The 27,692-nt window shown below is 45.3% G+C and overlaps 2 protein-coding genes and 1 pseudogene across 2 annotated transcripts in view; all 3 read left to right on the forward strand.

The window, feature by feature from the left end:
• Window positions 1-3,733, forward strand: part of ATP6V0A4 (ATPase H+ transporting V0 subunit a4) — a 42,837-nt gene extending 39,104 nt beyond the window's left edge. The window contains exons 18-20 of the mRNA XM_008150486.3: window positions 2,150-2,267; window positions 2,409-2,580; window positions 3,621-3,733. Of these exons, the coding sequence (XP_008148708.2) occupies window positions 2,150-2,267; window positions 2,409-2,580; window positions 3,621-3,714 (384 nt within the window). The 3' untranslated portion in view covers window positions 3,715-3,733. The remainder of the gene's footprint in view (window positions 1-2,149; window positions 2,268-2,408; window positions 2,581-3,620) is intronic.
• A 1,167-nt stretch (window positions 3,734-4,900) lies between these two features.
• LOC103294161 (putative elongation factor 1-alpha-like 3) lies at window positions 4,901-5,732 on the forward strand (annotated as a pseudogene).
• A 26-nt stretch (window positions 5,733-5,758) lies between these two features.
• SVOPL (SVOP like) overlaps window positions 5,759-27,692 on the forward strand; it is a 49,769-nt gene continuing 27,835 nt past the window's right edge. The window contains 8 exon segments of the mRNA XM_054726048.1: window positions 5,759-5,907; window positions 14,531-14,632; window positions 14,634-14,719; window positions 14,897-14,988; window positions 16,271-16,369; window positions 18,446-18,517; window positions 22,653-22,777; window positions 26,427-26,490. Of these exon segments, the coding sequence (XP_054582023.1) occupies window positions 5,759-5,907; window positions 14,531-14,632; window positions 14,634-14,719; window positions 14,897-14,988; window positions 16,271-16,369; window positions 18,446-18,517; window positions 22,653-22,777; window positions 26,427-26,490 (789 nt within the window).

Consider the following 27,692-nt stretch of genomic DNA (forward strand, 5'->3'; position numbering starts at 1 on the left):
CATGCATGGGTCTCCCATTGCAAGGTGAATTCAGGCTTAACTCCACCTCCCCCTAGAAGTCCTCTCTCACTTCTCTCCTCACCAAGAGTTAACTGAACTCAAGGGTAAGGACAGTGCCCAGACTGCCAAGTCTACCCAAGACTTCTGACACTAGCCACAAGTTTGGGGCTCCCCAGGACCACCCTCCCTTCAGACCAGCCAGTTACAAGTTCAGGGTCCCCTCAGACTGCCTTGGGTTCAATCATTTATAAACCCACTCATAGAACTCAGGAAAGGGCAATGCTTAGTTTTGTTGTAGCAAAAGCACACACATCAGAACCAGCCAGAGGAAGGGGCACACGGGGAAGCCACTGGGAGGACTCCAAAGCGAAGCTTCTGTGTTCTCAGGGGTGCGTTCTTCGCCCAGCACTGACGTGTGGTAATGCGTGCGCAGGTGGCCAGCCCGGAAGCTCACTGCCCGATGTTTTATTGGGGCCTCATTACACAGGCATGGTTGATCTAGTGCCACCCAGGTGGTCTCTGTCGCCCTTTCTTTCCTGGAGATGGGGCTGAGAGCATGTGTCTCCAAGTCCAATTCTAACCACTTGGTTGGTCTTTCTGGGGTGGCCTACCCCCAAATAAACGGCCAGAAGTGGTCCCAAGAACTCACCAAAAATAACAAAAGCATTTCTTTCACTTGTGAAAGTATAAGGACTTGGAGGTGGCCCTCGGGGCCAGGACAAAGCTGAACCTCTCTTTGGGTAGGGTTAATTCTTCACTACACATTCTTCCTTTTCCTTGACTCTCTCTACCTACTCTGTCCATCTCTGCTCATCCCCAGCCTTCCACTCCTCCTAGCGGTTTTCATTGCCAAATTGAGAGGCATTGATTTTTGTCTTTTCTATAGCAACTGACATGGTTGACCACACCCCCATTCCTCCCTAGATACCTCTCCATCCTTGACTGCAGCCAGGTGGTTCCTCCTATCTCTGAAAGATGTTCCCCAAGGCTGAGTGAGAGCTCTTCTTCCAACGATCTTTTCCTTATTGATCTTCTCAGTCCTCCTCGCTCCCACTGTCCCTCCTCCCACAGGGGACGTCCCAGGTGTCCATTTCCAGCCTAGACTTTTCTTCTGAGCGTGTTCTGCCTCTACTATTGTGTGCTGAGAGATCCTACTTGTATGGGCAGCTGTCACCTGGAACGTGACACATCTGACAATTAACTGCTCATCTCCTTTCCCAATTTATCCATTTTTGTCAATGCAACTCTTTTCACTACTCGGACTCAGGAATCTCAGAGTCCTGTGTGACCCTGGCCCCTTCTGGGCAAAGGGTCCTTCTCTGTGTTCCCACAATGCCGCTGCATTCTCGATGAGGGCACTTCCCATACTGGTGTGTGGTGTCTGTCTGTCTGCATATTCTCCCTGGTAGACAGTGAGCTACTTGAGGGCAGAGAAGGCGCCAGTCATTCTGTGTCCCCCACGGCATCAGAGTGCATGGAGGGAACAGTGGGCATCATCCCTGTCTTCCCCCCGTTTCTCCTCCCCTCACACCCAGGGTCCCTAAGCTAATCCACAACCCGACTTTTTTGCTTATAGGCTGTCCCTTCACTGGTTCATTTTGCTTCCAGATTAATCTTCCCCCAAATATTTCCTTATGTTCCCTTGCCACGTTCTATTCAGATCCTTTTTATGGCTGCTCAGGGATTCCGGGTCATTTTCTCAGCTCTGTCCTGCGTTGGTCTTTCCTGAAACTTCAACACCTGCACTCTCTTACTGGTCACCTACACAGGCTCCCAGTTCCAGCCAAATTGTTTTTCCCCGAAACTTGCCTCTGTGATACTCCCACCTACCCGCCTTACTAGAGTCCTTCTCTTTACCAGGAATGGTCTTGTTTTTCTTTGACTTCCGATGCCTCCCCATCCTTCATGGCCCAGCATAAATCTCATGAGCCTTTTTCAACAACTTCTGGGACATGTTACTGCACACACACCACATCCTACTTGGTGCTGCTAATTCTCTTTCTACACGTACAGTAATATTTATTTTCCTCTAGTTCACCTGGAAATACCTTAACAGCAAAGCCCATGTCTTACTCATCTACATATTATTTATACTACTCTGTATGTAGAAAGTACTTAATGAAATAGAACAAAAAGTTTCCTCTTTCAGTTCAACTTTGGAGACATATTCGTGCATCAGGCCATCCACACGATCGAGTACTGCCTGGGCTGCATTTCAAACACAGCCTCTTACCTCCGGCTCTGGGCCCTCAGCCTGGCCCATGCAGGTGAGTGAGCCTCCAGCCGTGGTGCAGAGCTCGGAGCATGTGCTTGTAGCAGTGCCTTCTCTGGGTTCTTTCCGGCTCTTCTTTCTTAGGAATAGCCTGCATTTGCCAATAAACCCGTGATGTTGCTCTCGCCTCTTGCAGAACTGTCCGAAGTGCTCTGGACCATGGTGATGAACATCGGCCTCCGCCTGCGAGGCTGGGGAGGACTCATCGGGGTCTTTATCATTTTTGCTGTGTTTGCTGTTCTGACAGTAGCCATCCTGCTGATCATGGAGGGGCTCTCTGCTTTCCTGCACGCCCTGCGGCTGCACTGGTGAGGACGGCCGGGCTGCAGGACCTCTGAGGGCTCTAGGGTGGAAGTCGGGCTGTCAGGCCAGCCGACTGGGTCCAAGTTCTGACCTGTTGTGTAGCATTAGCCACTGACATACCTTTCCGGAACCTTAGTTTAGGCACCTGTAGGTGAACTATTCAATGATATCATATATGTATGCATATATCATGGCTACCCTGTGAGAAATGCTAGTTCCCCTTTACTCCTTCTCCTTTACATTTCCACTTGTTCTATTACAATTGGCTTTAGAATAAGGGATACCTGCAGATGTTGGTAAGATGACGGATCTGAAAAGGCCGGCTGAGTCTGGGACCTTTGGCCTTTGTTGCCGAGTGCAGGAGTTAACACCCATAGTCCAGGCTTCCAAATTCTCAGAAAGTGGAAATTGAAGGAGGGTGCCTGCCAGGGAGAAGGCCCCCTTGACATTCACAGATTTGTCCGGAATGTAGCCCGTCTTCAGCTTCCGCCTCCCTCTGTACCTGCTGTTCGTAAAAAATGTTTTTATACTTCACTACTGAGTTGAGAATCACAGCGTCCCCTGCCTAAGGTTATAGCATCATTTCAGCCCGTGTCCTTAGGAAGCGAACTCTGCAACATTATAAACATAAATGATCTTACGTGATATCTGTTCTGTAAGTTATAGAAATATAAACTAAGGTTCTGATTGTTATGCAGTTTAGCATCAGGATGAAAACGAAAAAGCACGTGTAACCTGCTAAGCACTCTGCTCACTAGCTCATCAGACAGTGGTTCAAAGCGAGGGTGCTGGGGGTGGGGTGGCTATGCTGGTCTGTGAGGCCACCAGCAGAGGCCTGGTTGGGGGGGGTGGTAGGAAAGGTGTAAGAGAGAAGGTTATAAAAGCCTCAGAGGTTCCCTGTGGCAGCATCAGCCTGGGTTCCTCCCCCCACGCCTTCCTGACTCTGCATTTGGTTTTGACAAATGCTTCCTAGCTCCAGCTGCCTGCCTCTGGGTACCCCCTAGAGATGGGTGTTTAACCCCCCTTTTCTTGCCCCCAACAACAGGGTGGAGTTCCAGAACAAGTTCTACGTCGGGGCTGGGTACAAGTTTTCTCCATTCTCCTTTAAAAACATCCTGGATGGGACAGCCGAGGAGTAGCTGCAGGTCCCGTGGCCGATGGCCGACACCACTTTCTGTATCAGTCTTGTCTTTGACATCCGCCGTGCAAGGCTGTCAATGGAATGATTGTTCTCAGCCAACCAGAGGCAGGAAGCCATGTATTATTTAGCTACAAGCCCTGGGATTTGATTCGACTTCACCATGTTATAGAGGAACTACGTAGCAAGTCATTCCAACCTCCTGTGGGGTCTTAATTGTCAAATACTAAAGTGATAGAAAAATTGGGGAGGGGTTGCTAAATTGATGTTTTATTGTCATATTGTAAGTATTATATTTAAGAAAATAAACTTCTTGGGCCATTCACTTTTTCCGTAAGATGTCTTTATTCAAAATTACTTCATAAAATTTAGTGTTGATAATTTCAGGGCAAAGTTAAACAATAGAGCTACACAAACTACTCCTAAAGAAGGATTGTTATTTAATTCCTTCATTTCCTGCTTCCTCAAACACCTTTTATCTTCGTCTGAGGCTAAGCTGTACAAGATCAGGAACTTCCTCATAGATTTTTCTCTCTGGGTGATGAAGAACAGCTAATGGTCTGTGTTTGATGGAGGGCTGGCCCCCGTGTGGCTCTCTGCATTGTTAATCCCCACCTGACATCATCAGCAACTTTGTTTGCTCTGAGAGCACATTAGGCTGGAGTAACTGGAGAAAGTGATTTGTAGGCTTGGACAAGTTCAAGGACCAGGTGTAGAATAAGATTGCTCCAAATAGACAAACAGACAAACAGAACAGAAGTGACACAGAGCCAAAAACATACAATGGAGAAAGGAAAGCATCTGGGAAAACTGGAAAGCCACATGCAAAAGAATGAACCTAGACTGCTGACACCACATACAAAATTAACTCAACATGAGTTAAAGGGTTAAATATAAGAACTGTAACAATGGATGCATAGAACATATAGGTACTAAACGTATGGACCTTGGTCTCAGAGGGTTTTTTGTGAACTTGACCCCAAAGGCCAGAGAAGTAAAAGCAAAAATAAATGAATGGGGTTACATCAAACTAAAAAGCTTCTGCACAGCAAAAGAAACCATCAACAAAACAAAAAGGCAACCTACCAAATAGAAAAAGATATTTGTAATGATATCTCCAATAAGGGACTAAAATGTATAAAACAAACAAACAAACAACAAATAAAAAACCATACAGCTTTTTCGCAATGGGTTTGCCGCTAGAACACAGATGTCATGAAAACCACTGTTAACTCAAACCCAAGATGGGGAAGGAAAAGACATTAACATTGTGGTCATTGGACACGTATATTCCGGCAAGTCTGCCACTACTGGCCATCTGATCTACAAATGTGGTGGGATCGACAAAAGAACCATCGAGAAATTTGAGAAGGATGCTGCCTAGATGGGGAAGGGCTCCTTCAAGTATGCCTGGGTCTTGGATAAACTGAAAGTTGAACGGGAGCAAGGTATCACCATTGACATCTCCCTGTGGAAATTCAAGACCAGCAAGTATTATGTGACCATCACTGATGCCCCAGGGCACAGAGACGTCATCAAAAATAGGAGTATCAGCACATCTCGGGCTGACTGTGCTGTCCTGATTGTTGCTGCTGGTGTTGGTGAATGTGAAGCAGGTATTTCCAATAATGGACAGACCCATGAGCATGACCTTCTGGCTTACATGCTGGGTGTGAAACAGCTGAGTGTTGGTGTTAACAAAATGGATCCCACCGAGCCGCCCTACAGCCAGAATAGATACCAGGAAATTGTTAAAGAAGTCAGCACCTACATTAAGAAAATTGGCTACAACCCTGACATAGTAGCGTTTGTGCCAATTTCTGGTTGGAATGGTGACAACATGCTGGATCCAAGTGCTAACATGCCTCGGTTCGAGGGATGGAAGGTCACCCGTCAAGATGGCAATGCCGAGGAACCACACTACTTGAAGCTCTGGATTGCATCCTGCCACCAACTCGTCCAACTGACAAGCCCCTGTGACTGCTCCTCCAGGATGTCTACAAAACTGGAAGTTTTTGAAATCTGGTGATGCTGCCATTGTTAATATGATTCCTGGGAAGCCCATGCATGTTGAGAGCTTCTCTGACTACCCTCCTCTGGGCTCTTTTGCTGTTCGTGACGTCAGACAGACAGTTGCTGTGGGTGTCGTCAAAGCAGTGGACAAGAAGGCAGCTGGAGCTGGCAAAGTCACCAGGTCTGTCCAGAAAGCTCGGAAGGCTAAATGAATATTATTCCCAACACCTGCCACCCCAGTCTTACTCAGTGGTGGAGGAACGGTCTCAGAACGGTGTCTCAATTGGCCAGTTAAGTTTAATAGTAAAGGACTGGTTAATGATCACAATGCATCGGAAAACCTTCCGAAGGAAAAGCGAGTGTTTTGTGGAGCATTTGGCTCTTTTGTGTGTGTGGCAGTTTTTAAGTTATTCGTTTTTAAAATCAGTACCTTTTAATGGAAACAACATGACCAAAAATCCGTCACAGAATTTTGAGACCCATTAAAATAACAAAGTTTAATGAGAAAAAAACACACGCATACAACTCAACAACAAAAACAAACAATCGAATTAAAAAATGGGCAGGGGACCTGAATAGACACTTTCCCCAAGAAGACATATAGATGGCCAACAGATATATGAAAAGATGCTCACCTTCACTAGTTACAAGGGAAATGCAAATCAAAACCACAACGAGCTCACACCTGTTAGAATGGCTATCATCAATAAGACGAGAAATATATTGGAGAGAATGTGGAGAAAAAGGAACCCTTGTCCACTGTCTAATGGGAATGTAAACTGATGCAGCCTCTATGGAAAACACTATTGAGGTTCCTCAAAAAATTAAGAAGCGAGCTACCATATGACCTAGCAATCCCTCATCTGGGTATCTACCCCCAAAATTTGAAAACATTTATTCCCAAAGATGTATGCACCCCTGTGTTCATTGCAGCATTAGTCACGGTGGCCAAGACATGGAAATAACTAAAGTGCCCTCCAATGGATGATTGGATAAAGATGTGGCACATACGTACAATGAAATACTACTCAGCCGTGAAAAATGATGAGATACTGCCATTGTGGCAGCATGGGTGAATCTTGAGAGTATCATGCTAAGTGAAATAAGTCAGATGGAAAAGGACAAGAACCACATGATTTCACTCATGTGGGATATAAAACAGCAACAAATGAATAAACTTATGGAAACAAACAACAGTATGGTGGTTACCGGGGGGTAGCGGGTAGAAGTGGGGAAGGATGAAAAGGGTAAAGGGGGAAAATATATGTAATGGAATGTAAATATACTTTGGGGCAGGGTGAGCATACATGAAATATACAGATGATATATTATGGAATCTTACATCTAAAAATGTTATTAACCAATGTTATCCTAATAAATTTAATTTTTTAAAAAAGGTTGTTCCATTAACTCTTTAGTCTGAATGACCTTTATCCAGGTTAATTATTATGTCTATGGTAACTATCCTGGTAGAATGAAGTCTACTTAATACATAGTGCTTTACAATTTACGATGCACTTCCACTTAGTATCTAGATCTAAGTAAGATTCCAGAAGACTAAGAGGCCTTTGGACAGGTCTCTTCTTTTCAACCCCACCTGCCCCTCCCTGTATTGGGTTGCCTGGTGCTTATGGAAGTGTCATTACTCATACCCACGGGGGCTTCTCTGTCACCTTCCACATCAAGGTCATGCATGACCCGTCCAGCACAACGTAGGGCACAACTAGATGCTCAACAAATATTCATTTAATGATTAAAACAGGCTGAGCCCAAGAATGACAGTTGGAATCAAAAGATGTGTATCCTTGAGCTCCATCTCTGATAGTTTATTGTGTGTGCTCTCAGGCAGGATGTGGAGTTGTTCCCCTTATGGCCAAAGTGGGGACGGTGATCTCCACCTCTGGGCTGTGGAAGGGGATGGTAAAGCACTGGGCACGGACAAGGCATGCAGCCAATAACGTTGATCCCATGCTGCCAAGGTCACTGGACAGTTTCAAGGTTCTCAGCTCCTTATTGCCCTTCTCAACAGCCGTCTAAAACCATGCTCTGCTTAGATGGATCACCAACCAGCCTTTTGCCCTTCAATCCTAAACAGTGATGGCTGCAAGGGAAGGTTTGAAAATGCAGAACTTCCCTCTGCACCTGGCCTAGACCCCTGCTCTTTCAGAAATCGCCCCAGCCTTCCTGAGAACAACATATTAGTTTCCTCCAAAGCGTGGCAGCCTCTTTCTGTTTCCATAAGAGATGTAATTTCCCCTTTATACTAGCAAAGGGATCAGGTGAAGGGCTGACTGAGAAGGGGGTGTGACCTGGATGTCACTCACTTGTCCAGGATGCAAGATTGTTTCTTAAATAATCCCGTTCACAGAACTGAGCTGAACGGGAAGGAGAAGACCTGGGCGCCAGGCTTCTTGGGAAAATATGTCCAGAAGCCATCAGTGGTGCAACTTCTAGGTGGGATTTGGCTGTTGTGAAGGAGAAGCAAAAAAGCCCCAGACTGGAAAGATTTCCAGGAAATATACACAGGTAAGAAACCCCAACGGGCAGCATGGATCTGGATTGATTTCTCCTGCTTTGGGGAGGTGGGAGGGTTGGACCACGAGTGCCTGGCTGAAGGCAAATGGAGTTTGAGACTTTCTTCTTATTGACATTGCAAAACAAATTATATCACACACACAGACACACACAAGTTCAGTTTAAAAAACTCTACAGAGGCCCAATTATTTCTGGCTAAAATGGAGTAGAGTAAAATGCCTGCCGGTCACCTAGAATTTGTTTTAATGAAGCTTGAGCTCAATTTAAGCCTTTGAGTTTCAGAGTAAGCCCCCAATATGTAAGTTCTTTTTAAAAATATATATTTTAATTGATTTCAGAGAGGAAGGGAGAGAGGGATAAAAACATCAATGATGAGAGAGAATCACTGGTTGGCTGCCTCCTGCACCCCTGACCCCCACTGGGGATTGAGCCTGCAACCTGGGCATGTGCCCTGACAAGGAATTGAACTGTGACCTCCTGGTTCATAGGTCAACACTCAACCACTGAGCCATGTCAGCTGGGTGTCAGTTCTTTATTAGATTTTTTTGAAGGAAGGCCATGGGTAATTTTCCCATTGTTGTTTTTAAGGAACTGATAGGGCTGTGAAGCATTCTTTCCCATGTTATTCCCTATTTTCCTGAATTGGTCTGATCATCCATCCATCCATCCATCCATCCATCCATCCATCCATCCATCCATCCATGCTCTTCCTAGGTTAGAAGGGATTTAGAATGACTTAGGGAGCCAAACAATAGAAGATACCAACTCAGTTTTCCCAACATTTTATTTCAAAATTGAGATGATAAACTCTGTATCTCAGGAACGTTCCTCATCTCCATCTCTCTGAAACATTTCATCCTCTTCTTTGTGAAAACATCTCTTCATGAAACTTCTGGCTGAATCTCTAGAAAATACTAAGCAAATAATTTTCATGCCTGTTGAAGTTAAGTTAGTGTTTGAGTGTCTTCTGAATGATCTGGAATGTAAGCCCCTTTACAATGTACAGATACAAATGCCCAAATCCTGACAATCCATCCACACCTCTGCACCTCCCTGCCCCCCACCATGCCCCACCCCCACCCTGAGGAAATCCTGTTGTTGAAGACCCTGCATAGCCTCATAGGCAGGAACAGAGCTTTCTCTGTGGCCGATAACTTGTTTCTTCCATCCCTTAGCAGCCTCACCTGACATTGGGAACCCATCGACCTTGACCATCCTCAAGGGCTGGGCATTAGAAAGATGGATGTTACAACTGCTGACACGGAACACTGTGTCGGTGCCTGGACAAGGGCCAGGTTTGCTCCTCTGACTAGAGTTTGAGTGAGTCACACCTCCCTGCCACCCCTTTTCTCCCCCACCTCACCCCCACATCACCGAGGCCATTCCAAACTGAGGTGTGGAAGGTTTTTCTTTCTCTAAAAGATGCTAATTATACATGGAAAGCAATGTGGACCGATAGAGGTATTTTTAGTGTGAAATCATCCATGGTGCCGTGCCTTCCATGAGGAAGCTGCGGTGACTGGTTTGGGTGCATATCTGTTACATTTGTGGTTGGAGTGGTTTTGAGGTCGTGTTTTCCAATAGGCACGTAGCACCTGGGAGGGTTTCTTAATACACTTACGTTGCCCCTTGAAATAAGAGCAACCTATTTCAGAAAACAATTAACTGGTGGCGTTTTCCCTTTCAGGTGGTTTTTCATTTGAGCCCAAAGTGTTCTCATGTTAGCAGAATATTAGCAGTGAATGCCTTTGGAGCCATATACGTGTGCTAACTACGCAGATAAGAACTCATGCTGAGTGTATTTGATTTATGGTTACAGTGAGGTTTCAGACACTTCGTGGATACCTCCATTCAGAGATGAGAAACCATACGAACAGCCGTGAGCGCTTATGTTGCAATGGGCACTGTGCCACGTTATACAAACATCGTCTCATTTCATCCCCATTTCCCGCTGGAGGCAGTTGATCAGTTAAGAAGGGCACACAGCTGGCTAGTCAGAGTGCAGTGCTTCTAAGTCATCACAGCCAGTTGGTCACAGGTTTCCTTGTTCCTCCCACTGCCTCACTTGACCAGCCTTAAAAAAAAAAAAATGCACACAACTGCAAGTCAGTAGTAGAGACCAGAAACAACAGTGTCTGAGACAGGAGAGAGCCTTCGTTTCTTTCCCACGTAGAAGACGTCGGGAGGTACGGAGACCAAGGTGTGGGAGAGCCCTGCCTCGTCAGGTCAGGCTCTTTCTCACCTCTGCTCTGCCCGACTTAGCCCGCGGTTTCCACCTTTCCATCCTCACGCTTATATCAGGACCCAAGACGCCTGCTGAAGCACCAGCCAACAGGTGTCCACGGGCTGGAAAAAGGCAGGAGGGGGAGGGGGAGGGGCAGGGGGAGGGGGTGAATAGGGCTTTCTCAGAAGTGCCGCCCCTCCAACAACCACCTGCAACTCAGTGGCTCCCCGCCCCCCGCCCCCCCCCCCCCCCCATCAATCAGGTATACAGGAAGACTTATTATTGGAAGGCAGCAGGCTATTTCTCCCACCAGTAGCTGGTACTATTTTTATTTTCAGGCGAAGAAATGGAAATAGAAATGGAACCAGTTTAATCTGTCTCACCATGGCTGCTGCTTTCCTGCCTCCCTCCCTCCCTCCTCTAATCCTCTCCCTCTCTCCATCCCTCCCTCCTTCCTTTCTTCCCTTCCTCTTCCCCCGCCCTCCCTCTGTCTTTTCTGTGTTTGTTAATTTAGCAATAACTAAAGGTTTTTGTTACTGTAATTGTCAGTTACTACAGAAAGTGAACAGTTTTCCAGTTTTGTTTATAATTTATATATCCTCTTGGAATTGCCTGTTCATATAATTTGGCCATTAATTTATTAGGATCTTATTTTTTTATTGTAATTTGTGGTTTATAGCTACCACAAACATTTTAAAAAATTATATTTACTGCCCTAACCGGTTTGGCTCAGTGGATAGAGTGTCGGTCTGCAGACTGAAAGGTCCCAGGTTCAATTCTGGTCAAGGGCATGTACCTTGGTTGCAGGCACATCCCCAGTGGGGGGTGTGCAGGAGGCAAGCTGATCGATGTTTCTCTCTCATCGATGTTTCTAACTCTCTGTCCCTCTCCCTTCCTCTCTGTAAAAAAATCAGTAAAATATATTTTTTTAAAAAAATAAAAATAAATATATATTTACTTATTTCAAAGAGGAAGTGAGAGGGAAAAAGAGAAACATCAATGATGAGAATCATTGATCGGCTGCCTCCTGCACGCCCCCTGCTGGTGATCGAGCTCACAACCTGGGCATGTGCCCTGACCCGCAATCCAACTGTGGCCTCCTAGTTCAACCACTGAGCCACACTGGCTGGCTACTACAAACATTTACTGGAGAAAAGAATAAAAGAGAAAACAAATAAGAACAAAAAAATGAAAAATATTAAAAAACAAAGAAAAACATGAGTGTACAGATGATGTGTGGTAGAGTTATGCACTTGAAGCTGTATAATGTTGTTAACCAGTGTCACCCCAATAAATTCAATAAAAATAAAACTGAAATAGAGAACAAACAAACAACAAAATCCCGTCATTCTCGGGAGCATTTGAGGTCTTGCTTCCTGGCAATTGCCAGTTTGGGCTCAAATAAACTCATGAAAATGCTTTCCAGGTTTGGACATTTCTTACATAGACAACTATTAAAACTTTTAAAAGTTTGTTTGTGTATTACCTAACATCATCTCCTTATATTTGTAGTAAACCTGGTTACTTTTGGAAACTTCTCAGTATAAAATAAATGACTCTTCATGATTTGGCCTCTGAATGTACATACATATCGGAAATCACAACAGTAAATCTCCCTTTACGGGATCAGCTTTAATTAAGAGAACCTTAATGCCATTATCTTGGATGTAACACCTTTGCCAGGCCGTCTGAGAGGAATCACCTCTCTTTGCTGATAAGAGAAGTAAGTAGGATATTTGGGACCCCTGGGGCTACCTAATCAGGTTAAAACACACCTCAAATTAAAGCTTTTTCTGCTCAATAGTAAGTGGCAGATTTCCTGGGTTTCTTTTCTTTCCGCTTAATAAAAGAGCAAGGAGACTTACGGCACATTGTCTTACTACTCAAACGTAAGCCTTTATGTTAAAATTATAAAACATGTTTACATTGCTGTGAGAAGTCATAAAACTTGGCTGGTAGAAGAGTTATATGTTGAGTGAAGACTGAACGTGCTGTTGAGCATTTAGTTGTAACTGAACTTAAGATGAACTTACTGGGATTAAAAAAAAAAATATTTCCCACCCAACTACATTGTTCCATTCTTTAACACTTTAAATGGCAAGAGTCCCTTTTGGTTTTTAAGCCTGCTGCCATGATGTAAATGACTATTTTTAGAGAGAAAAACTTTATATAATTTGCATACAATAATAGTCACCATTTATAGTGTATCACTTAATGATTTTTAGTACAGCCACAAGGTTGTACAAACATCACCACTATTTAAGCCTCACCGAATGGTCTTGTTTTCATATTTTGATTGCGGTAATCTGTGGTTCATCTTCCCATCTATAGGAACATGATATGCAGTCAGTCGGTGTTTAAGGTGCACTGAGGGCATCTTTATAACCAGAGAGGACCTCCGTACACAGGATTAAAAGTTACCAGATACAGCTGAAGCTGGTTTGGCTCAGTGGATAGAGCGTCGGCCTGCGGACTGAAGGGTCCCAGGTTCGATTCCGGTCAAGGGCATGAGCATTGGTTGCAGGCACATCCCCAGTGGAGGGGGTGCAGGAGGCAGCTGGTCGATGTTTCTCTCTCATCGATGTTTCTAGCTTTCTATCCCTCTCCCTTCCTCTCTGTAGAAAATCAATAAAATATATTTAAAAAAAAAGTTACCAGATACAGAACACCCTCCCTCCCTGAAGCACGTGCCCACGCCTTCTCCTTCCCCTCCATCCCCCCCCGTAGGCACATAACTGTAAACTCTAAGGGACCCCAGGAGACTTGCAATCAGGGGAGCCATGAGCAGCAGCAGCTTGTCCTAGGCTCACCCCCTGAACCCGCCCCTAGGCCCCTTTTCTCTGACTCCCCAGTGAGCCAAAGCAGCCAGCCCCTCCTGGGCTCTCCTGTCGCTTCCTCTGTCCTAAGCCCTTCCTTATTGCACTGCTCCCCGCTTTAATAAATGAACCCCCCCCCCAAAAAAAAAAAGCACACCCCTGCAAAGGGTGTTTGGACAATGTCTGGAAGGAAACAAGAGTAGTTTCTAGAACAGTCTGTCTTCGTGTCTTTCGGGCTTCCAGATGGGCTGAGAGACCAATTATTTTTACTATCCCCACTCTGTGAAATAATAACTTTCCATGCTTTTCATGGTGTCTCTTGGGAAGGGGATTTCCAGGATTATTTCTGAGCATTATTGATCCATCTGACACTGTGACAGCGTTTGAAGAAAACAAAGAATGTCTACATTGCGGTATAGTTGCTCTTATGTGTGTCTGCGGGGTCCCCAGATAGATGAAAAACTCCTCAGAGCGAGGAACATGTCAGAGGCTCCCAAGTCCCCACAGGAGCCCACGCCACACAGTGCAGGCTGGTGCTGGCCGACATTAAGGACCTGATGGGCTGCCTGCGTCCCGCTGCTTCTCACCAGGCGTCTGACGAGTCATTGAGAACCTCAGAACCTCCTTTTGCGAACCATTTATTTTGAAAAATGTTAACACTTCTTGAAAGCAGAGGATGGTGAAATGAACCTCCTATATGTGCTGGTATCAAAATAATGATACCAATATTATTACTCACAGTATAATTACTGAGGCCAGATTAGGAGTTCTGTTTATCCCACTAGGGGTGTAGAGTTAAACAACTGTATCTTAAAGGCATTTGGAACATATTTTACTAACTTGATCCTCAGCTTTCTTTGGTTTATTTTTCTTTTGGTTTGGGGGAATTAATCCTTTTTTTAGGATTAAATACAGAAAGGGGGAATGAAAAGAAGGGCTGCATGGGTTTCTGTCAGTAATAAATAAAAATAATACACAAGAAAGCGCACTGTGACATGTGGTTACACTGTATATACAGGACCGACGGGAATGGAAAGACCTGGCATGGCGATTACTTCTCTGGAGTAAAGCCCACCTCCACTCCCACTCAGAGGCTGCCGGTCGGCTTGTCCAGAGCTCACCTGGCCCCACGCAGGGTTGATTGCTAGCCACTGGGGCCCAATGATCTCATTTGGCCATTTAGCCTCTCTGTGTTTCTGATTCATTAATATGTAAAACCCACTTCACAGATTTTCTGTGAAGACTGAAGGAAAATATGTACTCAGCTACAGCTCCTTCCGTGTTCCCTCTCCTGTGTCCATCAGGGAAGCTGTGTGGGACATTTGAACCATCAGAGATGGCCACCAAGCGGGCGGAGCCGGTCACCATCCTCAGCCTCCGGAAGTTGAGCCTGGGAACCCCAGAGCCACAGCCGAAAGGTCAGATGATCTGGAAGTCTCTGACCTCATGCTGCTGCTTAATTCCACCCCCTGCCCCCGCATTTACTAGTTTTTATAACAGGCATTGGTTTCCCAGCATCCTCTGGGGTGAGCAATAGTCCACACACATTTCCTACCCACAGAGGCTGCTCCTTTCACTGTGCTTTTCCGCCTTAGAGCCCAGGACTTTCACCGTGGAAGAGGCCGTGGAGACCATCGGGTTCGGGCGCTTCCACATCGCCCTGTTCCTCATCATGGGCAGCACGGGGGTGAGTGCTGCTGGGAGATCGCGTGAGTCTCCCAGGCCATTTCCTTGTGGGACACAGAGTCGTGCACTGACCTCAGCTCAGGGATGTCCACTCGGGCAGGTGTGAAGGGGGCAGGGAGTTTGTGAGGCAAACGTGTCCCCAACAATTCATTTCCCCCTGGTCCCCCTTGATACCCTCTTCCCTTTTAATGATGTCATTTTCATCCCTTCCTCCAGGTACAAAACCTCAGAATGATCTTTGACTTTCTTCTTCATTATTCTGAGCTGGATTTCTATCCTCTATTTCTATTTATTCTATCAATTCGTTTCTAGCATCCACTTCATTTCCCTGGGAGATACACTCACCCTGTAATGGATAGCAAGATATGGACAGAGGATGATAATTAACCTTTCTGTTGAAAGGAGTATTTAGGCCCTGGCCGGTGTGCTCAGTTGTTAAGAGTGTCGACCCATGCATGGAAGGATCTTGGGGTTGATTCCTGATCAAGGGCATGTACCTGGGTTGCAAGTTCATCCCTGGCCCCAGTCAGGGTGTGTGTGGAAGGCAATCCATCAATGTTTCTCTCCCACATTGATGTTTCTCTCTCACTCTCTCTCTCTCTCTCTCTCTCTCTCTCGCTCTCTCTCGCTCTCGCTCTCGCTCTCACTCTCGCTCTCTCTCTTCCTCTCTCCCTTCCACTGTCTCTAAAAATCAATTGGAAAAAGAATCCTCAGGTGAGGGTTAACGAAAGAAAGAAAGAAAGAAAGAAAGAAAGAAAGAAAGAAAGAAAGAAAGAAAGAAAGAAATATTTAGTAGCACATCTTATACTGTTTGCTAAGTAGACATTCTTTCCTGATGATGAACTCATTGTTTGTACTTGTTACTTTATTGTTGTCTAGCTTTCATGACTCTTGTCTCCCCACCCCAACTTCTTGAGAAAGGGACTATTTTAAAAATCCATTTGCTAAGGGCATGCCCTGAGATCTTCACGATGATGAGTATAAAACAACAAAGCTAGGTCGAAGTGGATGGTGTAATGAGCCACTAGCTGAGTGACTGGCCTCCGCACAACACCCTCAGATACACGCAAATGCATGCATCCCCAACATCACAAGTAAATAGGAGCGATAAATCTGGGGACATTTCAAAATGTCCAAGTAGTGCTAAGTGGGTACGCAATAGGTGCCCCTAAATGGGGGAGGGGAGGGAAGAGGTAGGACTAAAGGGTGGCGGAAGGCAGGCGTGGGGAGAAGTGGTGACAGGCTGGCACTCAGACACGGCATTTTCCCTCCTTTTTCTTAAGATTGCCGAGGCCATGGAGATCATGCTAATAGCGGTTGTGTCTCCCGTCATCCGCTGTGAATGGCAGCTGGAGAACTGGCAGGTGGCGTTAGTGACCACGGTGAGTGCCTGCCTCCCGAGCTGCAAATGAGCCAACTGGAGACCAGGGCTTCCGCGCCCCTTCCCCATCCCACAGGGCGAGACTCAAAGGATATCCCACCCTTAGTCTGTTGGCTTTCAAAGCTGATGGGTTTGCAGCTCCAACTAGCATTTGAGGCCTTTCTTCCTGTTTTTTCCCCCTCCCCTAGAGAGCATAACTTTGAATTGCTTATTTTCCAGCTCCTAGCAAAAGCCCCAAAGAGATAAATGCAAATCAGAGAAAGGAACTCTCAAGCCATGGGTTAGATATGCTTTAACCATTAGTTCAGAACACTAAGAGGCTACTTAGTGTGGCCATAGTGGCTTAACCAATTACCAAATCGAATTGTTTGTGTTATACACTCAACTTTCCTCAAAGACCATGTGAATAGCTTTGTGAGTTTCACACCAAATACTGCTGCAAAGTGGAATTCAGTTTGCTGTAAAACAATACACGTCTTACCCCGGCAGCAGCCTCATCCATCTCATGTTGACCATGTCTCTTGATCGCATCACATTCCCACATGCTTAACTTAACCTTGTGTTGTTTGTACAGTTACAGGCTGTAGAGGCTTGCAGCCTAGGAACAATAGGCTATACCACAGAGCCAGCTGTGTTGTAGGCATACCACCTGGGTTTGTGTGAGTGCACTCTATAATGTTAGCTTGGTGACGAAATCACCAGACAATGCATTTCTCAGGGTATCCTCATCGCTAAGCGGTGCATGGCTGTAGGAACTTAATTTCAGGGGAACCCAAAATTTGGGATTCACCAGCTGATAGAATTTACTTCTTAAACGGAGTGGCTGACATTAGAACATGTATGTATTTGGCAAGTAAGTTCATTAGAAGAAGAAAAGAGGCAGAAAAGCTTGCCATCAACAACCACCACCTTTCAAAAACAGAAGGGCACATTATAGAAATAAAATTATTTCTAGGATATAAATAAAATTTATAGAAATAAAATTATTTCCAGGAATAAAATTATTCCAGGATAAGAAGAACCCTTTATATTGAATGAATTTAGATCCATGCAAAGTGTATCCCAGCGCCCTGTTTTTACCACTTTGCAGGGGACTGGTTGGATTGCACTGTGGCAAAGCCGTGTCCCAGGCCTGGCACTTAGAAAACACTGCCCGCCCCCCCCCCCCCCGCCCCCATCTCTTCCTAGAAAGGACAGTGCACAGAGGAACGCATGGCTTTTGTCACCCAAGAATAGACACGATGCTGTTGTTTTCAATAGTTCCCTGTGGAAGAAAAGCATCGGAGTCTTCCTTAGGAAGAGTGAGGGAGAGAGGTAAAGAGAGAGCAACGCAGGCAGCAGAGAGAAGGAGATCTTCCCAGGAAGTATGTTAAAGCTCCCACCTTTCCTCTGATTGCCCTGGAAGCAGCCGCCAGCGATCTTACAGAAGGCAAAGCAGTGAAGCGTGGAGCTGCCAAAGGCATACACACTCGTTTACAGCTCAGGCTGAGCTGGCATGCTGGTATTCTATCCAGGTTCTTGAGTTTTCTTTAGGGAAAGACATTGTGAGAACAAGTAAGGAGAAGAGGTAGGTTTGTATTTGATCGGAAGAGTGTTTCTACATGAATGGTTGGTTTGGTGCTTGTTAGAAGTTTATGTTTATCTGTAATACATAAAGGAGACTGCTTCTAGAAGTCTCAACTGTGTGTAGAACTGGAGCATAAATGGAGGTGGGTTTTTTTAAGTTGTTAATATGGAAATTCACAATTATCCATCTGAGTTGAGTAGGGCCAATGCCATCATCTTGGATCAGAGGGAAGGCAGTTGCCTGTTCTTCCCACCCGTTTCCACCGGGTGGCAGTGTTCCCCGGTGTGAGGTCTGCCAAGGAGAAGCATCAGCCTCAGAGGCCCTGAACAGGTTCAGCAGGAGTCAGGGGAGATCTTCGTGAAAACCTGTTTTCACTCCACCCCGTGCATAGTTCTAGTCTACCTGGGATTGAGGTGGATGCACGCTTAATGCACTGAATTAGCAGGTCATCACAACTCTGCTTCAAGGATAATTTTTTCTCTCCCCCCCCCCCCCCCCCCCACCCCTCAGATGGTGTTTTTTGGCTACATGGTCTTCAGCATCGTCTTTGGCCTCCTGGCTGACAGATATGGCCGCTGGAAGGTAGGTTGGCCTTGAAAGGTGATTTGCAATTTTCTTCTGTGTGTTGTTTTGTGGCCATGTCACCACTGCTTCTCTTTTTTTTTTAAATGAGGCTTTTAAAAAATATATACTTTATTGATTGATTTTTTTTACAGAGAGGAAGGGAGAGGGATAGAGAGTTAGAAACATCGATGAGAGAGAAACATTGATCAGCTGCCTCCTGCACACCTCCTACTGGGGATGTGCCCGCAACCCAGGTACATGCCTTTGACCGGAATCAAACCTGGGACCCTTCAGTCCGCAGGCCAACACTCTATCCACTGAGCCAAACCAGTTAGGGCACCGCTGCTTCTCTTTAGTGGACATTTCTCTATCAATACCCAAGATAGAAAGTGCAGAAATGCCCTCCTCTGACGTCACTTGCCTGAATTCCAGGCCTGTCTTCTCGCTTTCTCATCTTTCCTGAGGCATCTGGCCCTGTACTAGGCCTCTGTGGTCCAGGTAGGGTGTTGGTGGATGTGCATAGGGAGAACATGTTAGAATGTGGAATCTGCACAGAGAAACATAGCAGCTTCACGTGAGTTAACTTTGAAACTGAGCCACTTGCTTATGGTCACACACATACTGAGATTAAACATTAAGACAAATCTGTGTCTTCTGATTACAAACCCAGGTCTCTCTTCTTTTCTTGTCGGTTTTCTCATGGGAATGCCTCTCAAGGCATAAACTCAAAGGGAGAGGCCCCAAGGCAAAGCATTAGCAGAATTGGCTGTATGTTTTGAAGTACACAAAATAAATATCACAGGCTCTTATAATTTACGTGAAAACACAAGTGTCTTGGGGCTCTCTCTAAGGAGCACACCCGCATCTTTCCGCACCCCCTGCCCCAGGCGCATTTTTCTTGCCTCTTTTTCCCAAGCTCCAAAGGCCCTTCTTTTTGCCTCTGTAACTTGTTCCCTGAGCCCTGGCAGCCCAGCTGGCTCACTTCTTCTACCTCTATGACTTTCTAAATAAACTTTTCTTTGTTCTTGAAACACACACACACACACACACACACACACACACACACACACACACCAAAAAGCCCCTACCAGTATCTCAAAAAAGTGTAAAGAGCACAGAAAGGCATTTACAAAAGAAGTACAAATGGTTAAGAAACCTTGAAAAGCTTTCAGTCACAGGAGTTGTCAAAAGCAAAATTACATAGTGTCAATGGAAAGAAAATTTCCATCTGCAAATTTGAGAAAGAATATTACTGGGGCCTTATGGAGGGCTACAGCCAAGAGCAAAGCTTCAAGAAGCCTGAAACGGCTCCTAATTTGGAGAAGTGAGTGGCGCTCGTAGAGGCAGAAAAGTAGGCAAAAGCACACCTGGCACCTCAGGAGTTCCAGTTAGGGTGCATACACTTCAGCATTTGAGGGTTTTACATCAAATGGAAGGAATGCATCAGAAAGATAAGGTTGGGTCATCATGGTGCCCCTGGAAAGAATGTATAGGAAGGATAAGGTTGGGTCTGGAAACAATTAAACTGCCTTGGAACTGTTTGCGATGCAGTTTTATGTGGATATGGAGAGAACAGACAATTTTCTGTAATCATTGACCTTTAATTTTGAAATTCTGCAGAAGGTGTGGAGGCTAGCCCCCATGGTGTGTGCCTTCGTGAGGAATTTAAGGAGGCCCATGGTTCTCTCCTGGTTACTGATTAAGACAGTACACCTGAAGCACCATCTATATCCTCAAAAACCAGATATAATTTTTTTCTTTTTAAAATATATTTTATATTGCCGAAACCGGTTTGGCTCAGTGGATAGAGCGTCGGCCTGCGGACTGAAAGGTCCCAGGTTCGATTCCGGTCAAGGGCATGTACCTTGGTTGTGGGCACATCCCCAGTGGGGGTTGTGCAAGAGGCAGCTGATCGATGTTTCTAACTCTCTATCCCTCTCTCTTCCTCTCTGTGAAAAATCAATAAAATATATTTAAAAAATAAATAAATAATAAAGCAGTAAAAAAAAAAAATATATATATATATATATATTATTGATTTTTTACAGAGAGGAAGGGAGAAGGATAGAGAGTTAGAAACATCGATCAGCTGCCTCCTGCACACCTCCTATTGGGGATGTGCCCACAACCAAAGTACATGCCCTTGACCGGAATCGAACCTGGGATCTTTCAGTCCGCAGGCCGACGCTCTATCCACTGAGCCAAACCGGTTAGGGCTATAATTTTTTTCTTATCTAGTCTATTTCAAACATCAAATTCAGAAGGAATTTTTCTCTAAGAAGCATGCACGTGTATGGATGCCCTCGCATACTATTGGTATAGTTTTTCTGACCATCGGTTTGGCAGATCCAGAACCTTGAGAATATCCATCCTCCTCATCTGACAATTGTCATTCCAGAAATCTAGCCTGTTTAGATCATCGGAGAACTGCAAAGATTTATGCACATTCATCATCACAGCTCATTTTTATAGAAAATGTGAAATCACTTAAATATTCAATAACAGGGGAAAGGTTTATGCATTATATGTATTATAGTGCATCTTTCCAATGGAATATTTTACAGCCATTAAAAATAGGTTTTCTGGCTCTGGCTGGGCAGCTCAGTTGGTTAGAGTGTCATCTCACGAAACCAAGGTTGTGGGTTCAATCCCTGGTCAGGACACCTATAAGAATCAACTAAGGAACACATAAATAACTGGAACAACAAGTCAGTGTTCCTCTCTCTCTGTCTCTCAAAATCAATTAAACTTTTTTTTTAAGAAACAGGGAAAATTGGATAAAATCATGTTAAGAGTATTTTCTCTGAGTGGAGAATTAAGGGTGATTTATTTTACTAGCAAATATTTTTTTTTAAATATATTTTTTATTGATTTCAGAGAGGAAGGGAGAAGGAGGGAGAGATAGAAACACCAATGATGAGAGAGAATCACTGATAGGCTGCCACCTGCATGCCCCGCACTGGGGATTGAGCCCATAATCCGGGCATGTGCCCTGACCAGGAATTGAACCGTGACCGACTGGTTTATAGGTCGATGCTCAACCACTGAGCCAGGCCGGCCAGGCTCTTTTTCTTCCATATTTTCTACTATGAACTTTGTTATTCTTACAATTAGAGAAAAAAGAAATACCTTAAAATGTCTCCTGATACCCAACTCCCACACAATGCTTCCTGTGCTCCTGACATCCTTGTGAGCAGGGAGGGCACATTTCTGCATTCTCAATGCAGTTGGGGAATTTCAAAGAATGGTCTAAACTCAGAATTGTGAGTGGGCTCTGGCTGGGTAGCTCAGTTGGTTAGAGCATTGTCCCTATACACCAAGGTTGTGGGTTCGATCTCCAGTCAGGGCACATACAAGAGTCAACCAATAAATGCATCAATAAATGGAACAACAAATCTCTCTCTCTCTCTCTCTCTCTCTCTCTCTCTCCCTAAAATCAATAAATAAATTTGGAAAATAATTATTAAAAAAAAAAAGAATTGTGAGTGAAATAGGGGCTTTAATAAATGTGACAAGTCCAATGAGCAAAAGTAACCTCACAGGGTGATGTGATCATAAATCCCTAACTGGGTAGGTCATGGTGGGCAGTCATGCTCTCAAGCCTGTCACTTCCTTAAGCAAGCCCTGTCCATTGTTCCTGGGCATCTAGGTACACCCCTTTGAAATACCAGCGTAATCCTCTTTTCCAGATCCTTGGCGACAGGGGTGAGTCATAGGCACTCTCAATGAGCACAGAACTATCCTGCAACCCAACCACAGAGATTTCCCGCCTTGCTTTCTCCGACCTCCATGGAATCTTCCTTAGGTTCCCTCCTTAATTCCAAATGTACAAAAGGAACCGCACTGCTGTCATTCCCCAGAACATGTGCGATCTTGCTTCCCAGCAGATGTCATCAGTTTGCCTCAAATAAACTCATAAAAATTCTCTGCAGGGTTGGAGGTTCTTACGTCCATGGAATGTCTGGGTTTTCGGACAATATAGAGTATCACGGTTGGTATTTGATGATTGGGGGAGATCAGTGAGCTCGCTGTAGGCCAGCCCCTCAGAGGAGGAAACACCTGGATGGAAATTAAAAATTACCTTCGGAAGTGAGGGTCCCCCCATCTTCTATGGAGGCAGGTCCCATTAATAACTTTCTTTTTGTTGCTTCAGATTTTGCTCATCTCATTCCTGTGGGGAGCCTACTTCTCCTTGCTGACCTCGTTCTCTCCCTCGTACATCTGGTTTGTCTTCCTGCGGATGATGGTGGGCTGTGGCGTGTCTGGCCATTCACAAGGGTAAAGACTTCACCTATTATTGTATTATTACTATTATTATTAGTAGTAGTAGTAGTATCCTTACTTATGATTTATCTTTTAGGTAATGAGGGATGGTAATACCATCAATAAGTTGCAAATTTATCGACTTCACTTGTGCTAATTATTTTTGAACTTTTTGTTTTTAAATGATGGCATCTTATTTTATTAGTTGCTATTGGCCCGACCAAACGATGTTTGATGGTCAGGCCAGCAGACTGCTGGATTGAGCGTGTGTTAACGTTTTTGTTCCTAAGGTCGCTCATTTTTTAGATAAATACTATTTTGTTAGACTAAATGCTAAATAAAGAGTGGCATATGATGTCAGAAACAAAAATGTCCACCCAAACACAACCTATTCATTTCTTGAATTTGTTGGAAGAGTTCAGTTTGACCATAAGCACCTGGAACATTTAGGAATGACTGTTTAAAAGTGCCATTGCCCTATAATTTAAGACTTTGTCAAATGAATTTGCAGAGCAGGGTGCGCGGCACTGAAAGATACCCTTGGATGAGTGTGCAGTATCGTGTGTGTGTGTGTGTGTGTGTGTGTGTGTGTGCGTGTGCGTGTGCGTGTGCGTGTGTGTGTGAAAGGGGTGATGCTAAATTTTCAGCAATTTGGGAGCCTCCCTTAAATTAACAGGGCCTCTCAGGCTATTCTCTCCTGGGTGCCTGGGAACAAGTGCCCTTAGAATATATTGGGAGACTTCAAAGCACCTAATGGTTACCTTAATGTGTTAGGGAAGAAATTGTTCTTGCCTGGGGCATGAGTTAAATATCACTTGTGCTTCAGAGCCCTGGAGGAGTCAAGTCAGTAAAATTTTAAAGCATCCCTCAGAGGACACCCAATAAATGCACACGTTAAAAACTAACCAGGAGTCCTCAAACTATGGCCCGCGGGCCACATGCGGCCCGCTGAGGACATTGATCCGGCCCGCTGGGTGTTTTTGCCGCCGCTGCCTGTCCTGTTTAGCAGCCGACTTAGCAGTGTGCATAGGAATTTGTTCATAGTTTGTTTGTTTTTTAAACTATAATCCAGCCCTCCAACGGTCTGAGGGACAGTGAACTGGCCCCCTGTTTAAAAAGTTTGAGGACCCCTGAACTAAACCCTTGCTAATAACTGCCATAGAGAAGAACAACTAGAAAGATGATAGGATATGAGCTCATATATTCTTCTATTCACAGAATTAATACATACTTAATTAGAAACTGTGCTTTGACTGTCATTATTAGTCGAGGGAACTATCTGCTCTTGGTGGTATTTTAATTTCCAAAATGTATTTTAGAAAAGCAAATCAGACTTGGGAAAACATATTTCCAACATTTCTCTTGGCAAAAGAGATAGGCTAATACCTCTTAAATAGTAAGAGATAACTGAAAATTCAATAACTTTGACTTCCAATAATGCTGGGCATACAAGTGTTCATATAACATCAGGAATAAAAGTATAAACAGAAGAGCAGTCTTTACGTTTACTTCTTGTTTTCTTATGTGGATCTTAGCTGTATTAATCTAAAAATAAAAAGCCACAGTGACAGGCAACAAATGCTCATTTGAGCCAAGAAAATAGGTATTCAGGAAGCACCGATCCCAGCAAAAACCCAGGGTTCCAATTGGGAGCTGAAGGCAAGGGGGTATTTATGAGAAGGGGAAGGGGAATTATTACGTGACTAGAAGGAAGGAATTTCTATGGCTGCAGATAAGCTAAGGAAGGAATTTCTACAGGTGCAGATACGTTGACATAGTGACTAATTCTGAAGAATGACTTTAATTTTCTGCTTTCCTGTTATCTTTGCAAGCAGTTATTTGGAATACAGTACTGCTTCAGGCACAGTCCAAAGGTCATTTTGCCCATTTTTAACATTCCAGAGGTTTGAGAAGTAAGACATGCAAGGTGGTTGTCTGGGATGGCAGCTCGGACTCCATTTTGTTTGTTTGTTTGTTTGTTTGCTATCAGAAATGATATTTTTTTCCATTGATTTTTAGAGAGAGTGGGAGGAAAGGAGGGAGAAAGGGGGGAGAGAGAGAGAGAGAGAGAGAGAGAGAGAGAGAGAGAGAGAGAAACACCGATGTGAGAGAGACACATCGATTGGTTGACTCCCGCACACACCCCAACCAACAATCAGGTGTGTGCCCTTGACCAGGAATTGAACTCTCAGCCCTTGGGTGTATGGGCCAATGCTCTAACCACTGAACCACAGAAGCCAGGACTCCAACTCTATTTGGAAGTGGCTTTGTTTATATTATTTTTTACAGCTGTAACAATTATATTTTGATGTATGATCGTCTAGGAAACTCTCTTCTGTCTTCCTTCAAGGCTGCACTCCCTATTTCTGACAATACTTCACTTCTGACACCAGCTGTGTGGATTTTCCCACACCAACAAGTCTCTGGCGCCAGCTGGATGCCCCATGATTCTTTCTGACGCTAACCAGAGTGTGTGCGGTTCCCACAGATTAAAGCCCCACTTCGCACACCACGTGCAGGCAGCAGGTCCTCAGCTTACCCACAGCTGCTGGCTGACTTGGCTACGAATCGGAAGTTCCCGCAAACCCCTTCTCAGGTTTGAGAATTTGCTCGAGTGGCTGGCAGAACCCAGGAAAGCAGTTTACTTACTATGGCAAGAGGATTGTTTATCACAAAGGCTATTTCAAAGGATACAAATGAGCAGCCAGATGAAGACATACCCAGGACAAGGTCCTGGAGGGCCCCGAGGCCGGGAGCCTCCACCCCTGTGGAGCTGGGGTGCGCCACCCTCCCGCACACGGCTGTGCTCAGCAACCTGACGGTCTTTGAAGGCCACACTGCGGAGACTTTTATGGAGGCATCACTGTGTGGGCATGACTGAGGATGAACCCACTTTCCAGTCCCTCTCCCCTCTGGAAGATGGGGCAGGACCCAGCCTTCCAACTTTCTAATCGTGGCTTAGCCTTTCCAGGGGCCGGCCCTCGTGGCAGAGCCTGAGAGTTCCTCAGTAGAACAAACGATGGTCCTACTGAGGCAGGAAAGGAGACTAGGGAACAAAGGCCTGAGGCTCTACCCTCCCCCTCTCCATTTTGGCTGGAACATCACGGACGTGACCTTCACTGACCGCCTGGTTGGGAGAACCAAAAGGAAATCACTATTCGGGGAGGAGAGACAAGGATGGGCCGGGTAGTCACCCCACCGCGTCAGAAGCAGAGGACCACCCTATGCCCACGTTTAACAAAAACCTCCCACCCCGACACCACCGGGGTGTCTCATTCTCCAAGGTCACCCACTCTCACTTCTCAAGCGAGTACTATCACTTCAATAAATGTACTGTGCTTTGCTAAATCTTCCTGTCACGCTCTTGAATTCCTTCTAGTTCGGTGACAAGGACCTGGATCCGGTTGAGGCCCCCGTTTGGCCTCCCCGGGTGCTGCCCGGCCTCGCTGTCACCCAGGACGTTTCAAGGGTTTCAGGAGCGCCCTTGGTGTCAGGAGACCAAAGACCCGCTGTTTGGGAACAATAGACACGTCTTACCATTTCACAAGGATGAATGTCCATGTTTTCTCAGTCTTTATCTCTGTGGCAAGACAAATGATAACTGTTCAAATGAGTTATTTGGTTTTCTAAAAACAAAATTATGTTTTGTCCCCTTCCTGTGTAGGCTGATCATAAAGACTGAATTTTTGCCCACGAAGTATCGAGGCTACATGCTCCCCTTGTCCCAGGTAAGGTAAATAGGAACTCTACCCCGTCTTCTGCACCTAGAGAATATGGGGTTCCCGGGGTTCCTTCTGGCTGGTTGGCTGCTCTTAGGGTAGGTCCCCTGTCTGTTGCTTGGAATGCTGGGCAGCACAGACCCAGTTCCGAGTTCCCTGAGCCAGGACTCTGTCATCTGCAGCAGCGTTTAGAGCACAGCACCCCCTTCCTCAACAGCCAGGAAACGGCAATGGCTGATCTCACTAGAGTGACAGGAGCCCAGGAACGCATCTGCAATGGACGTTCTCTATGGAGGGACATAGCCACCACCCCTCTTAGGGCGTCTCACCTCCCTCCCCAGGATACTAGTGTCTGTCACTGACCCCTGCCTGGGGGACCATGCCATGCTGCAACCCCGGTGACGGTGACGAGCCATTTGTCCTGGGGAGAGGATGAGGATGCTCTCCAGCCCCTCAGGCCCCGCTGGCCACTGATGAGAGGCCACGGCTCCCTAGGTGCCCTGGTCCCGCCGTTGATGCCATCCTTGTCCAAAAGCGCTGGCCTTTCAGAGGTCCCAGGAAAAAGACAACAATAAAGTAGTAGGACACTGCTTGTACATTTATTTTTAATTTTTCTGATACTAAATTTAGGCACCACCAACAACAAATTAGAAACCCAACAAACAGTAAATAGTTCTTTACATTCCCCCCAGACTTATTCCTCTGACCTTTGTTGAGGTGGACACACACACTTTCAATACCTAGGGGGTGGGTTTTACATTTAACGTGATTTCCTTGGTATGGTCCTGCTCAAGGTCATCTGTGGGCGTTGCTTCTTGCACCTGCCACTCAGTCCTTAGCATGCTTCCTGGTTATGCATTCTCCTTGTCTTATTTTCCAGGTCTCCTTGGGTCATCTAGTTTACTCCAATGTGTTTAACTAACTATGTGCGTACGACACCCCCCCCCCCCAAATCTTTACCACCAGGAGCACCTCCATGAATTTCTGACCCAGGTGACCAGTTACCTGATAACAACTTGAATATCCTACATGTTCCTCAAATACAACATTCATAGAACTAATCTATTTTTCTTCTTCCTCTGAACACTCTCACTTACTTTCAGTTAATAGCAAATCCCTTCAGTCATCTGAGCCACAAACTCCAGAACCATCCCTGGCCCCTCCCTTTCCCTCACTTCCATTCAATGAATTGCCACGCCCTACCGATGTGT

The sequence above is a fragment of the Eptesicus fuscus genome, chromosome 14 (genome assembly GCF_027574615.1).
Source record: "Eptesicus fuscus isolate TK198812 chromosome 14, DD_ASM_mEF_20220401, whole genome shotgun sequence".
In the NCBI taxonomy this organism is placed as follows: domain Eukaryota; kingdom Metazoa; phylum Chordata; class Mammalia; order Chiroptera; family Vespertilionidae; genus Eptesicus; species Eptesicus fuscus.